Here is a 13,662-nt window from a genome sequence, read left to right on the forward strand (position 1 = left end):
CTGAGAGCAAATGGGCTTTTCCCAGACAGTTTTCCCGCGCAGCATTCCCAGGAATGGCTCATTTCCTGTTGCCTCACACCCACTACATGAGTATGTGTGTCTTGGCGCGCACGGGCACATACACATACTGTACATAACGCTACTATTCTTTCATGTTGTGCCTTGGGACACTCCGATCAGTGTGTTAAAGAGTTAGATTGGACCTGGGCCAGACAGAACCACAGCCCCAGACGGACACACACACACACACCCTGCTGAGTTAATACTCCAAATCCTGCCCCCTGCTCAAACTAACCTCTGTTCTAGGCAATGAATTATGCCATAGAGGTATTTTCCATTTGTCTTTACTAAAACACATGATACTTCGTCAGCTCTTATTCTCACTAAAATGGTCAGTGAACAGTGAAATGTGACATTTGAGCATGTAATCATTCTAAGTTAAGATAACTATTATTTGATAGCAATCAACAACAACAGGATTTGACGGTGTACACATGGTTCATGGGAGTTTCATTTCTTCAACACTTTATGGTCTTAAAATGTTGCTTTTAGGTTCCAGTTTTTCTGAAAAGGAAGTGAATGGGAGTAAAAAAATGTACATAGATAATGAAAAGGCTTGTCAAATGAATGCTCTCTATAGGTAAATTGTCTTTTACAGATGGAAATGGTAGGAATACATCTAGGGCTAAACAATTAGGTATAGGTATTGATATTGATATATTGATAATCGATTAATCAGTTTGAATGTTTGTTTTTTTTTTAACAATTAAAACAAGATTTCTCAGTTTCTTAAATTTAAATATTTTCTGGTTTCTTTGCGCCATAGAAGTAAATTTGCTTTGTGGTTTATGGACCAAACGAGTACTCAATTCATCGAGGAAATAATCAACAGATTAATTGATTATGAACATTTGTTGCAGCCCTACAAAATATAGAATATGCTCACTTCCAATCCAGTCCTTTCTGATCACTCCTACAGAAAAGTGCCACTGTCTCTAAGTCATACATCACAGCAGGTCTCACTACCATCTTGTAGACATTTCCTTTCACTTTTGCTGCTATCTTTCCATCACACACCACCCATTCCACCCTGCCTAACGCTCTCTTCTTCACCTCTCTCTAACTAACTACTATATTTTAAAATATAATAACTGATTCAAATAGGTACTGCATTAATTCAACTTGGCATTGAATGATCAAAAACAGAACAAATAAATTGCAGCCTATTACGCTAATTGCGTAGTTTTAAATTGCAATTTGAAAATGATTAATTCCTCAGCCCTAAGTTAAACCCACAGGTTGACCTGTCTCAAAATGCATCACATGTCCAGGCTTCATATCACTTTTTTGCACCGTTATTTTAACATTAAATCCAGCAACATTTAAGGGATTCCCCGACAGATCTAAAGAAAGTGAAAGTGAATAAAGGCAGTGTAGACATCATCTCATATGATCAGTCATGTCATTCATGATACTTCCCTATGAAGGGCATCCCTTTAGTAAATCTCTTCTCAATTATTTTCAGTTTCACATCCATTCTCATCTGCCTCTCCAGACGTCCATTATGATACATGTTTTGGTCCAGATCATTTATGAGTCATCACTTACTGTACCAACATCTCTCTAACCCCTGAGCAACACTACTGTACATTAAACAAAACCAGACTGAGTGAGATGTCTGTGGTGAGACCACCTCCTCCCTTCCTCACCTAACACAGCCCTGTGTGCTCAGCTGTTTCATGCATACACACACACCAGCCTGTTGCTTGCATGCAAAGCCACTGGGCACACTGTCAAATCAGCCTAATTCATCCTTAGTGTTTGAATGGCAAACCTGGTTATAAAGATGTTTACTACTGTCATGTAGTTGCGGTCTTTGCCCCCCAATGTTGTGTTTAGACAAACAACTGCAGATTCCTCTCCTCTCTTACCACCCGACATCTTAACGCCTCCAGCTCTTCTGTCGACAAACACTAAGACTGAGAGCTTTGAGATCAAATCGAGTAACTGTTGCAGTCTGACGACAGCAGCTCTCCTGTGCATGTTGAGCGGTTTGGACGCCTGTTGTCCTGGTTTCCCCTCGGACACAGAGGGGTGAGGACGTGGGACAGAAGGAGGAGGAGGAAACGTAAAGGAGGGGGAGAAGAGGGAGGTTGCATTCCAATGCAAGACAATCCTGATGCCAGGAGGCACCCATCTGGGAAGTATCAAATGCTGCTCCGTCCAACTCATCAAACAAGTAAACAACCTCCCACTAAATACACATTAAGCCAGATTAGTTACCTTCTTTCTGTCTGTATCTGACTCCAAACATTATCTTCTAAATTGCAGTAAGTGGGCCTAACAGTACCTTCAGTGCAAACTGTATCGTTTACCTGCTTGTTCTTGTACTTTTTCAGGTAGCGTGGGGACACCAGGCATTCTGGGTTGATATCAGTGGTGATTGGCTCAATGAACTGAGGGTCTGGGTTCATATGCTGCATCTTGAGGAAGGACAGAATGTTCTGGACTTCCAGGTTGTAAGAGCTGTCAGCCATGGTCTTCCCTTTGGACGCCAGGCGACACGCAGCCATCCAGTGGGCATATTGTTTCTCCTGAAGAAGAAAGTGCAAAACAGATCTTTAAAAACTTGTCAGAGAACTTGCTCAAGTGGCAGGAAACAGGTGCAATATATTCAATCCTACCGTGTCACACCGGAGCCAGATCTCATTCATTCCATCAGCCACAGGGATTAGCAACTTGATGTTGAATTTCTGACCCGAGATGTTAACATCTGGAGTTACCTCACAACCTACACATGAGAAGCCACGGTGCAGAGCGGAAAAAAGAGGTCAAGGGTCGTACACATTTTTTTTTCTTGCAGTAAAATAAAGCATTGAATTCTTGCCTGGGCATGAAATGATTTGTTTGTGTTTGTTTCTGTGTAAATATATGCATCTGCACCTCTTAGATTCATTTGGTGAGCAGGTGTCCCGTGTGCTTCCTCTTTACTTTTGTAACAGGAAATTGTGATATCCTTGAACGTGCACCAGTACTGCTTATAGCCCTTCAGCGTCAGTTTCTTAGGTCTGGAAAATATATAGTATAGAGTGGGTGACATGGCATACATTAGATGAAAAAAAGCTGCTCATTTCTTATTATTAACGGGGGAGGGGGAATTACAAGCGAGTCCAAAGGAGGGGGGAGGCATCTTGAGTGCAGAGTCAGCGACAGCAAAGTGAAAAGGAAAGGAGCCAAAATTGGACAAGAACATTAACGGAAAGCCATTAAAGAGGAAATGCCTCTTGATATCATCCCCCCCCGATGATTTATACTTTTTATGAGACAATCACCACAGGGTTCACCTGCCTGTCAGCAAAGGCCTACAGCCAAAACTGAACAGGGTTCAAAATATGCTTTGTCCAAGGGTAATTACTTCAAAAAATACTAATATGCAAGCTCAGCCTGCAAATATCCTCTGGCAAACAACCTTGCCCATTACACTGATGCAAACCAGGCAATAGCGCTCTTATTTTGCCAGAAAATATTATTTCCTATGTTTCTGTTCAATTCAACTTCCTTTTAGACAAATAAAATCTTTGCATGAACTCTCATGCAGTTGTTACACAGAGTGTTTGATAACATAGAAAATGACTGTGGACTCACTTGAAGACTTTGACGTAGTCGGCTAGCTCAGGAATAGATGTGATATCACCCTACGAGAAAGGGAAAACACTTTTTCAGTAAAGGCTCAGATGGCTATAAAATGAAATAAGAACATGATAAAACAAAAAAAAAGACACTGGCTTCATTACCAACGTCATTTATACTCATCAAAATTCATGTGTAATATCTTAAAGTTCTGTTTCCTTTCACTTTTGCTGTGTGACTATTTAATTTCAGCTTTTGTGGGGATATTACAGATTTCCCACACGAAAAGCACTTCAATGCATTTCTTTATACACAATAGTGTGAAAGTAAGCACTTGAATGTCATTGTTATTTTCCTTCCCTGGGTCAGTGAGCAATATCAGCAGATATGTGCTACTGTTGAATTCCCCTGTCATCAGTGGTGTTAATCAGTCCACAGTAGAAAAACAAAAAGGACCAAACACATTCACATAATACGTTTAGAATTAAAAAACAACCCAACGTGCATAGTGCACAACCAAATGCATTTCACACAGCATATATGATGATATACCAGTGTGTTGGACGTCTTCCCTCCTTCCAAAGTAATCTCCAGATCTGACAGGGCTGCATCCACCTCATCCACCTCCTTCTCACTGTTATTCATGTGGTTGTCCGAAGCCATGATTGACAGCTTGTTGATGTGGTACTGAGGAGAAGGATATGCACTGGTTTAGCCCATCTTAACAACAAGTGAAGCACTTCATTTTCTGCGTTGAATCAAACTGTACCCATCATTTGGTATGTTCACTGCAGAAATAAAAATAGAAATTAGTAATTTAAATTACAGTCGGACCGCCTAAGGATGAGTGACCAATGACTTTCTATAATTTTGGATTCAGACTTCAAACACTCCCACGGCTTAGAGAACTCTTCAAAAGAAAGCCCTTAGATTTCCTAGATCTGCACATTAACCCATCACATACAGAGACATATAAAGAGTCTCCTTGGTAACATGAGTAATGTGTTTATTGTTATGGAGGAGCTTTCATGGTGTTATTCACAATCTATGATGTTTCCAATCACAGCTGTTTTTTTCTCTCCCTTAAAGTGAAAAACAAATAGACTCACAAAGTACGGGAAGAAAGAGTTAGATGGAAATAGACTTTACTAGCGAATGTTAGAAACTACAAAACCTTTGTCAACAGTTTTCCTAATTTTCGACTGGTGCATAAAACCCTACAACTATGTATAATAAAGAGGAACTGGTCTGTGCTAATTACCATATAAATACTTCAAGACTTTACTGGAATTTAGGTTAGCAAGTGGAGCCAGAGAGCACCACTACCTTTTCATATGAAAATGGCATTTTACATTAAAAAACAAAAGGATTGTTGGCAAGACGAGCATATTATCTTCATATCAGAAGTAATCTGCATCCTTACCAACACATCTAAAGATGTACAATATATCAAATGACCACTCAGGTGCACCAGGCATGTGTATGTGTATGTGTGTGTGTGTGTGTGTGTGTGTGCGTCAGTGTTTACAGGAAGCTGATACTCTCCTCTGCAGCTGTTGAAACAACAATGGTGAACGGTAAATGCAAGGATCACCGTAATGAAAATGACAATGGCGTTGTGAAACTGAAAGTAAATGTAAATGCAGATTTTCGTGCACAGCTGATAGTTGAGCTGTAGGAGAAAGGAGATGTGGGGATGACTGCGTCATCGTTTTTAATGGCCTCTGTTTCTGCCTGTACGGATAAAAACACAACCCCGAAGTTTTACGGCATCTCTGTTTTCGGTGCTCATAATGCCAGAGTATGAGCAGAATGTATGTGTATTTAAATCAAAACGGAGTAGTGTGGATACAGCCTGGGTTTACCAGTGATGGAACAATCTTTGAAGATGAGGAGACTAGTTTCATGGTGAAGTAATAGGTAGTGGTGACTCATTGAGAGAAGTAGTTTATAATGGATGACAGCGCATCCTCCAGCATGTCTTTGAACTGTAACCGCCTGTTTTTTTTTTTTTACTGGGAACATATGTGCAACAGGGGACAATAGTTGTTCAACAATAGAGATGCCAATTAATCAAGATGGGCCCATTACTAAAAACCTGACCATGGCTTCTTTTTAGAATGAGTCATGGCCACTAAACACAACTTGTTGACAAATGGCATTTATAATGTCAACCCATCACCAACCCCCACTAATATATGGAAGAACAGCTGTGGAGAGAATGAGAGACACAGGGACAGAGTTTGAGAGAGATATGCGAGGCTTCAGCCAGCTAAGGTTACAGAATGTGGGACAAAGGGCTCTCAGTGACAGTCCATTCCCCCTCCACAGTCTTTTAAACATTGTAACACTGATGGGCTTGTTTCCTGTTTGTGTGAATGAGTGCCTGAGACCATATGTTTATCTGCTGAGGCACCACGTACAACCTGTGCCTCAAGTTTCTGGTCTCCCGATGACCTCATTCGTATGTACTGCCAAAGAAACTTCCAGGTGATAGCATATCAGGACAAGCCTGTAATGTGCTGGAAGTGGACAATCATTGCTCTTTATTTAGACCTTGTGTATCCTCTCATAACAGTGAACTCAATACCAAATCTCTGAGCTCATACTAGCTGGCTGAATTGTAGTAGCTACCAAAGTGCTAACAGACAGGTAGCAACAGAGTAGTAAATATGCATCTCTCTCTCTGGAAGAGTAACAAGAAACCAGTTAAGTATAATTATAACTGGCCTGATGAAACACACCTAACACCTCAGAGTGTAAAACAGCTTTTAGAGGAATGCGAATGAGTCTGAGGAGAATGTGTGCTGATGGGGTGGGTGGTCTGGGCTGAAGCACTAGATCCCAGGGTCCAAGATTCTCTATAATTACCCTGGGGGTGAGGACAGGGTGGCGTCTTCAGGTCTTGGCACCCACAGTTTATGAGGGTCAGAAATAGTAGGGGCACCAACCCCAGACTAAACGGGGCAACCTAATGGGGCAAAGGGGCTCACATCTGTACAACCACTCTATTAATCCTCCTTTAAATCACTTCACTCTCATCTGATCTTCCTTGTGGTTGCAAAAGAGATAGTGTGGGGCTGATACTGTCTTTAGTCCAGGTCAGTATGAAAGGCTGCAGCGAGGTTACATATTCACAGGAAGCCTAAAGTCTTGACCAAGATCCCAAACATGCTTAAAACTGAAATATATTACAGATGGAACTTCGTTTGTTGGAATAGTTATTTTCTTATCTTTTTTTAACAGGTCACAAAATCAGAGTTCACTTTGTTTAACTAAGAAAAGCAAATGTATTGTTTACGTTAATTGTAATTAATTATTCATAAAGGTTTTTTGTTTAAAAATTACTTATTTTTTCCAATGATGCCAAGTCACGAATAATATGAATTGATTCATATTAAAGCATATTGATGAGCCCATTGGGAATCTATGATAATACTCCCACTGACTAACTCTGCAACACTGAAAAAGCCAAGTTTTAGTATGCATGCTGCAGCAAAACTCACAGCCTTAGGTCTCAGCTCTGGGCTGCAGGCCCATCCAATTTATTAGCTTGTGGTTAAGAAGGAAATGTGCCCATTGCCCAATGAAACTAAGAATGCTGGTCTTCAAATTTTTGTCCTTGACAAAACAATGCTGAAACCGGAAAATTTAGATCAGGCAAAGACAAAGACACGCAAAGCTCTCTTACCTGCAGGGCAGCAAACATCATCATTTCTTCCTCTGTGCACTCAATTTCCTCAATCAGGATAGCCCATTTGGCCTGTTCATAGAGCTGGTTCACTCTGATGGCATCATACTGTGGACACAAACATGCAAACAGAAGATAAATAAACACTACCTCACAGGACCATCACTAAACCAGGTGAAGTAATAATTAATGGTTAGCAATAACGGGGGGATGGAATGAAAATTTTAAAAAGTTGATCGTCAATTGCTTCACCTCGATGATCTGAGCGATATCCTCGATTGTAAACTATGACATTTATTAGAAAATACTACAGCATTTAAGCTTATTCATGCCCAAAAAAATCGTCTATGTTTCAGAATCTTTACCGAGTACTCTAAGCTGGATTCATTAAATGGCTCATCTTTACTTCAACGACTGCAAGACAAATGAATACTGCTACATCTTTGAGACATACCTTAGGGTTGAGATCGAAGAAACTGTGGTATTTAAACCTCAGCAGCAGCACCTCATTCTCCTTCACATCCTGCTCCATTAGAGACCTGGAGGAGTCCAACCACCTGCACAAACAGTGAGCGTGGCTACTTAGAAAATAATGTCTTTCCAAACACTTGTTGTTATTCTGCTTTGATCAACGGCAGAAAATATTTTACAATCTACCACCAGTATTTGTGACTATAAGCAGTTTAACCAAACAGCCAAACCACTATGCAAAGTTCCTCTCACCCCTGGTTGATTTTGGCTTTGTCGAGCAGGGACTGGGGCTTGTACAGTTTCACCAGGATATCTGGTGAGGAGATTGGCTGGCTGACAGCGAGGATGCTGGGATTGCCCTCAGACAACGGGCTGTCCCCGAACCAGGCAGAAGTCGGTGACAGCGGGCTGCCGTCCCTGGAGTCGTAGGTGGGGGTCATTGTCTTACTGTACAAGCCTGGACTGGAGTAGATGCTCCCTAAAAACACACAGCATTCCGTTACAGTAGTCCAAAGAGAAGGGTTACACTCACTTTACACTTACATTCATCAAATACGCAATTACATTTTAATAAAAACAGCACCATTCTAAAAAGCACACACACTTGCAGCCTGGCCAGGCCAGTTAGCCGTCAACACCACCATGTGACTATCAGCCCACACTTAGCAGATGAGTGGCTTCAACAGCGTCCTCCTGCTGATGGTAGGGATTGATGTGGATCAGCATGCAGATGATGCACTACGTGATCAGGGTCACCCACTTACTCACAGTCAAAAAACCTGCAGGAATTCACTGCACACAGCAAACTACTACACAACTTGCCACAGAGAGGAGGGGATGAGCACAAAGATATGGGGGGGAGAATGACTGGATTACAAAAACAAATCTGGAAAAACATCTGAAACCTGAAGTGTAAGTGTACACCTTCAGTAATTTGTCAACATATTTGAGATTGAGGTTTTTCCAATATATTTGTGGTTTTGTTTTTCCATTGTTTTTTCCTATTGTGGTTACAAAAATAAGTGAAGCCGTTTGCATTTCCTGTTGGCTGGCCTTACTGAGTATTTTTGGCTCCACATCCCTTCATTCCCTCTCTCCTTCTGTAGGGCCGAGGTCAAGAAGCAACACTGGCTAAACCACTTAATCCCTTCTGAAATCAGGAAGTGGGCCTGGTTTGTGTTTGTGAGTGTGCACAGTGCACGCGTACATGTGTGTTTGCAAGCTGAGGTCATGAGAATAGGGTGCAACCTATGGCCACCCATCCCTTGTGTGAGAATGTTTTTATTTAGCAACTCTCTCAAGGTCCCCCAATGCTGAGTTAATGATGAGGTCAGGGAGAGTACTCTCATCTCCTGTAGGGTCTCTTCAGGAATCCCAAATATCCAGAGACTCTGTGTATAAGGAGAAAGCTGGCAGCCCATAAAAAACACAACTAGTCCTCCTCCATCCTGTTTACTGACTCCCTAATACAAGCGAAAAGGCACAAAGAATGTCAACATGACTTGACTCTCCAGTGCTCCCACACTGGGGATTTGTAGAAGGCTTAGCAGTAAGGAGCTGGACCACCATGGGCTGGTAAGACTAGGATTCGTTGATAAACACGCAATCATTTCTTATATTATATGAAAATATTAAAAAGCTAATTTAGTTAGCTCATTTTGCACTTTGATTACTGGTCTGCTTTTACAGTGCTTTGGTTTTATTTATTTATTTTTCATAACTTATTTTGCCTACATTTTAATATTATACAATACTGATTTCTAGGCCAGGTGCAATAGTGTTTTTTTTATTCTGTAATTTCCAGTGCTGGGTAAGTTACTTTAGTCAGTTTTTGTGTTTAAAAGCATTAAGTTACTTTACAATGTTACCTTGTATGCAAAGTGATGTGTTACGTTACTTTTGCGTTACTTTTGCGTTACTTTTATCAAAACACCTGCCGGGACGTGGCGTTAGAACTTGTCACTCTCGTCTAATTCAGAGGAGTCAACTATGAGCAGACTTTCGTTCAGTGACCTGGCTCAACAATTTACTTTAAGAAAATGAAGATAGTGTAAATCCATAAGTTATGTAATTTATTTCACTTTACCACTTTAATAAATGTATAGTAATGTGATAACTGTATACTTGATATTACATTATAATCACCGATTAAGGATGCTGGGAAATTCAAATCAGGGTTCAAAGAATTTTATAGAAAGAGTTGACCGTCTGTAATACAGATTAAATAATAAATATTTTATTACACACAAAACTAGCAGTATGAAACTGACAGTTGGAGAAGAAGAAGACCATAATATTATCATGAATGTCAGTGTCTGTTCACCTCAGACTCTAAATTAATATCACCGGAAATTCGCCTGAATTATTGTGAATTAAGCCGTCAACTTTATTGCTAGACTTTGATCAGTTGAAAGTTGATCAGCATCTGAACAGAAACTTTGATTGAGAATGACAGAATGACATTTTCTCACATCTAAACTAAACTTTCTAATCTGAGGCGAACCCTTACACCATGTGACATTTGTACAGCTGACTTCCACTACAGGAGCAGTCAGGTGACCTGGCTCCTCGTCCTAAAGGGTTAGCAGTGTCATGGGACCTCAACACTCAAGTGTTCAAGGGGAAGTCACATGGAGGGAAGGGAGGAAAGGGGACGAAGCAGTGTTGAAGAGTAAAGGACAGAGGAAGAGGAAAGCTTACCTTTGACAGGTCCGATGTACACTACCTCAGAGGCTAGGATGAAAAGAGAGAGAATAATAGAAAGAAAGACAAGAAAGGAGTGGCGGGACGAAACAGAAAGGAAAACAACATCAAGTGGACAGATATAAGATGCTGAAACCGAGGTAAAAGAGGACAGGAGAGGAGACAAATATAGAGAAATAGAAGAATGCCAACTCCCTGCCTCAGGGTGGATGACTCAGTTTACCCTCTTTGCAGAGGGAGAACACCCTGGCATGGCTAGTGAGGTTCTGTCATTTCCATCCACTCGATTATAGCCAGCACGACTGAGTATCTATGCAAGACACCGGCCAGCGTGACCCAGCCCTGCACGTATATGCTGCAGCAAAGATATAAAGTACTCGCTGGCAGAGTTATGCCATTCTCTGTGCTGACACCAAGGTAAAATTAGATGCAACAAGCACATTAAAATGTGCTGCTCCCAGGACCTGGAGCACTGGTATCATGGGCAACATCATGGCTCTCAGAGCCACAATAACAGCTGGAGATTAGTCACTGTGTATTTTATTTTTCGACAAAAATGACCACTTCTGCGTGGTAACCGACATGAGTGAGCAGACAGACGAGGAGTTTCCTCTGTGATACATTTAAAGATGGAGATTGTGGTTTAGGAAAAAATTGGCAGTTTCTTTAAGTGGAAATAATTGGTCATGTACAGTTTCACCATCCACCCATGATATTTTTTCATGTTTGCCCTGCTTTAGAAAAGTATTGAAACAGCTACAGGAATATGAAAACTCCATCTTTGTGATGATTGTTTTGCTGGACAAGTCTGTGATTCTGATTTCATCTCCGCCAAGTCTTGAGATTCCTATCAGGAGATATGAGCTGAGGTCAGCCCTTCCTCACGAGGGACAAAATAATGCCTTAAAACTTGACCATGAAGTACACCATCTGATTGCAGCATGTGATTGATAGGGAGGAGCAACAGGAAGTGTGTAAGTGACAGTATACATGGAGAGTGGTAACAGTAAACACATTCTACAAATTCCTGTCAAAACTCTTTTTCAGAACCACCTTGTACCATGACCACAGCTGCCCACTTGGGGGGGGGGAGAAATAATCCTACACCAGAGGAATTAATGTATCACACCCATGAAATGAAGTGATGCAACTTTGGGTGTGACTCTCACATGCTGTTTTCAGAAAAACAAAGTTATCCAGGCCTCTTTTGACTCACATGAGTGTTTATATCCATGCTAAGCTGAGTCTGATGAGACAGATTCAAGTCCAGGGCAGAAGAAACTCAGACCAGACAAAGAGTCTGTTTCACCAGGTCTCGTAGTGTTGGCAGTTTGGCTTAACGCTGACTCTTGTGACAGTGGTGTACGTGGTTTTGTTCTGCTTCTCACTGATTACATGACTGCAAATCTCCCATCAGTGGGCGGAAGGAGGGACGAGGGCCACTATAGACGCTGTTGCACACCCTGGTTTGGGTTTAAAATGGCAGTGTGACCAACTATGTGTGGAATTTCAACCATTCTTAATTCTCCCTGCCAAGAAGATGGCTGCAGATCCCATGCAGGTCTCAAACTCACACATTCATATTTGGTCATTAGAAGCAGGGTGCAGCAATCTGTAGTTATCTTCGTGGTTTCTGAACCGTGAGCACAAACAGAGAGAAAAAAAAAATGGAAGACACTCCATTGCATTCAGTGGAACCTGTTATTCAACCTGCTGCTTGAGGGAAAAGAAATTATTACCTTTCACAATGAAATGTAAAAATAAAACTCAAAGCTCCATACTTACTTCCATGTAGAGTCTAAAAAAACTGAGTGCACATCTGTAATTTCTATGCTTTCTTCAGCTGGAACACACTATAGCGAGTGCTTTAAAGCTACACATCGTTGATTTGCACATGAGGTTTTCTCTTTCAACTCACCTGATCCAGGAGTCAACAGTGGACCCTCCAGCTGTAGGTCATCCTCTTCTGCCTCCTCCAACTTTTTCTTCTTCTTCTTGGGATCACGAGGCTTACGCAGTAGCGATAGCTCTTCTGGATGGCGAATATCTTTAGGGGATGAGAGAACGAAGGTTCATTTAATATCACACAGCATAACATTGACTAGCAACAGTGCAAAAGCAATTTGAACACCCAAGATTGGCAGGATTTGATGTCACAGCTTTACTAAATCACAAGACATTTTTAGTTCAATTACAGCCAAATAAAGCCCACAAGCCCTTGCGTAGATCACAAACAATGCATCTTTACTGTAACTTAAACAGAAAAAAGATGAGAAGCAAAAGGGGAAAAGAAGTAAGAAAAAGCATAGAGACGGATGAGATGGGTATACTGAAGAGTTGCACACAAGAGAAGTGGAAAATTGTAAATCTCTTTTCTCAGGACAACAAATCTTGTGTCCAATCTCCAAGGGAGACGGGGAAGACACAAGCTCCGTCTTTCCCCCTCTCACTTCCTCCTGTGACTATTCCGGTCACACACACATGAAACCAGAACTACTTGCACAGCTTTCACAAAACAGGAAAAAAAAACCCTGAAAAAAATCCACCTTGATGATGATCACATACTAAAAATGAAATAAACTCCAAGATCCTAACTCTCTGTGTGAGTAAATGGACGAGCCGTGTGCAAAATCCTGATCAGGCAGCAAGATACCACACTGAATATAATGACTAAAACAGAGTAGCCTCTCTCTTCCCCAGCTTCTCTGCGTTCTTTTTTCCTCTATCCCTTGAGCTTGGGGGCCAGGAACCATCACTCAACAGCAGCAATGATGTTTTAAGATGGGCTTGGGATGGTTCTGATTTAATGGGTGACACCATCAGAATCCATCACGACCAGAAGAAACGGAGCTCGTCTAGAAGCAAGCCCATCTGGATCCTCATCTGGATTTCGTTTTGCAGATGATTTCATATATATTAAGAATTGCACTTATATCTGAGAACCTATTTTTTTATTTTCCACTTTGTTTTACACAGAACTTTTGTAAAACAAAATAAAAAAAATAAAAATAAAGTATTGATATAGGATCTGTTCATTTTTAAAGATAAAGGCTTGACAAGGTGTTGCGGACCATTTTAAAAAAGGTTGCTGACTGAGGGTGAGGGGAACGCACAAGTATTAGGGGAGAGTGAACGTCTTGGCTTGGTGAGAAAGCTTGTTTGGTTTG

At 41.1% G+C, this 13,662-nt stretch overlaps 1 protein-coding gene across 4 annotated transcripts in view; it reads right to left on the reverse strand.

Annotated features, from left to right (window-relative positions):
• Positions 1-13,662, reverse strand: part of fermt2 (FERM domain containing kindlin 2) — a 38,868-nt gene that overhangs the window by 4,852 nt on the left and 20,354 nt on the right. For 2 of the 4 annotated variants that reach the window (XM_058614983.1, XM_058614982.1), the window contains exons 4-13: positions 12,414-12,542; positions 10,493-10,525; positions 8,045-8,270; positions 7,776-7,878; positions 7,322-7,429; positions 4,183-4,317; positions 3,646-3,695; positions 2,944-3,068; positions 2,685-2,791; positions 2,376-2,594 (exon numbers count right to left, since the gene is read on the reverse strand). In XM_058614983.1, the coding sequence (XP_058470966.1) occupies positions 2,376-2,594; positions 2,685-2,791; positions 2,944-3,068; positions 3,646-3,695; positions 4,183-4,317; positions 7,322-7,429; positions 7,776-7,878; positions 8,045-8,270; positions 10,493-10,525; positions 12,414-12,542 (1,235 nt within the window). The remainder of the gene's footprint in view (positions 1-2,375; positions 2,595-2,684; positions 2,792-2,943; positions 3,069-3,645; positions 3,696-4,182; positions 4,318-7,321; positions 7,430-7,775; positions 7,879-8,044; positions 8,271-10,492; positions 10,526-12,413; positions 12,543-13,662) is intronic. The other 2 variants (XM_058614985.1, XM_058614984.1) reach the window with 1 other exon arrangement.

This window comes from Solea solea, chromosome 18 (genome assembly GCF_958295425.1).
Source record: "Solea solea chromosome 18, fSolSol10.1, whole genome shotgun sequence".
In the NCBI taxonomy this organism is placed as follows: domain Eukaryota; kingdom Metazoa; phylum Chordata; class Actinopteri; order Pleuronectiformes; family Soleidae; genus Solea; species Solea solea.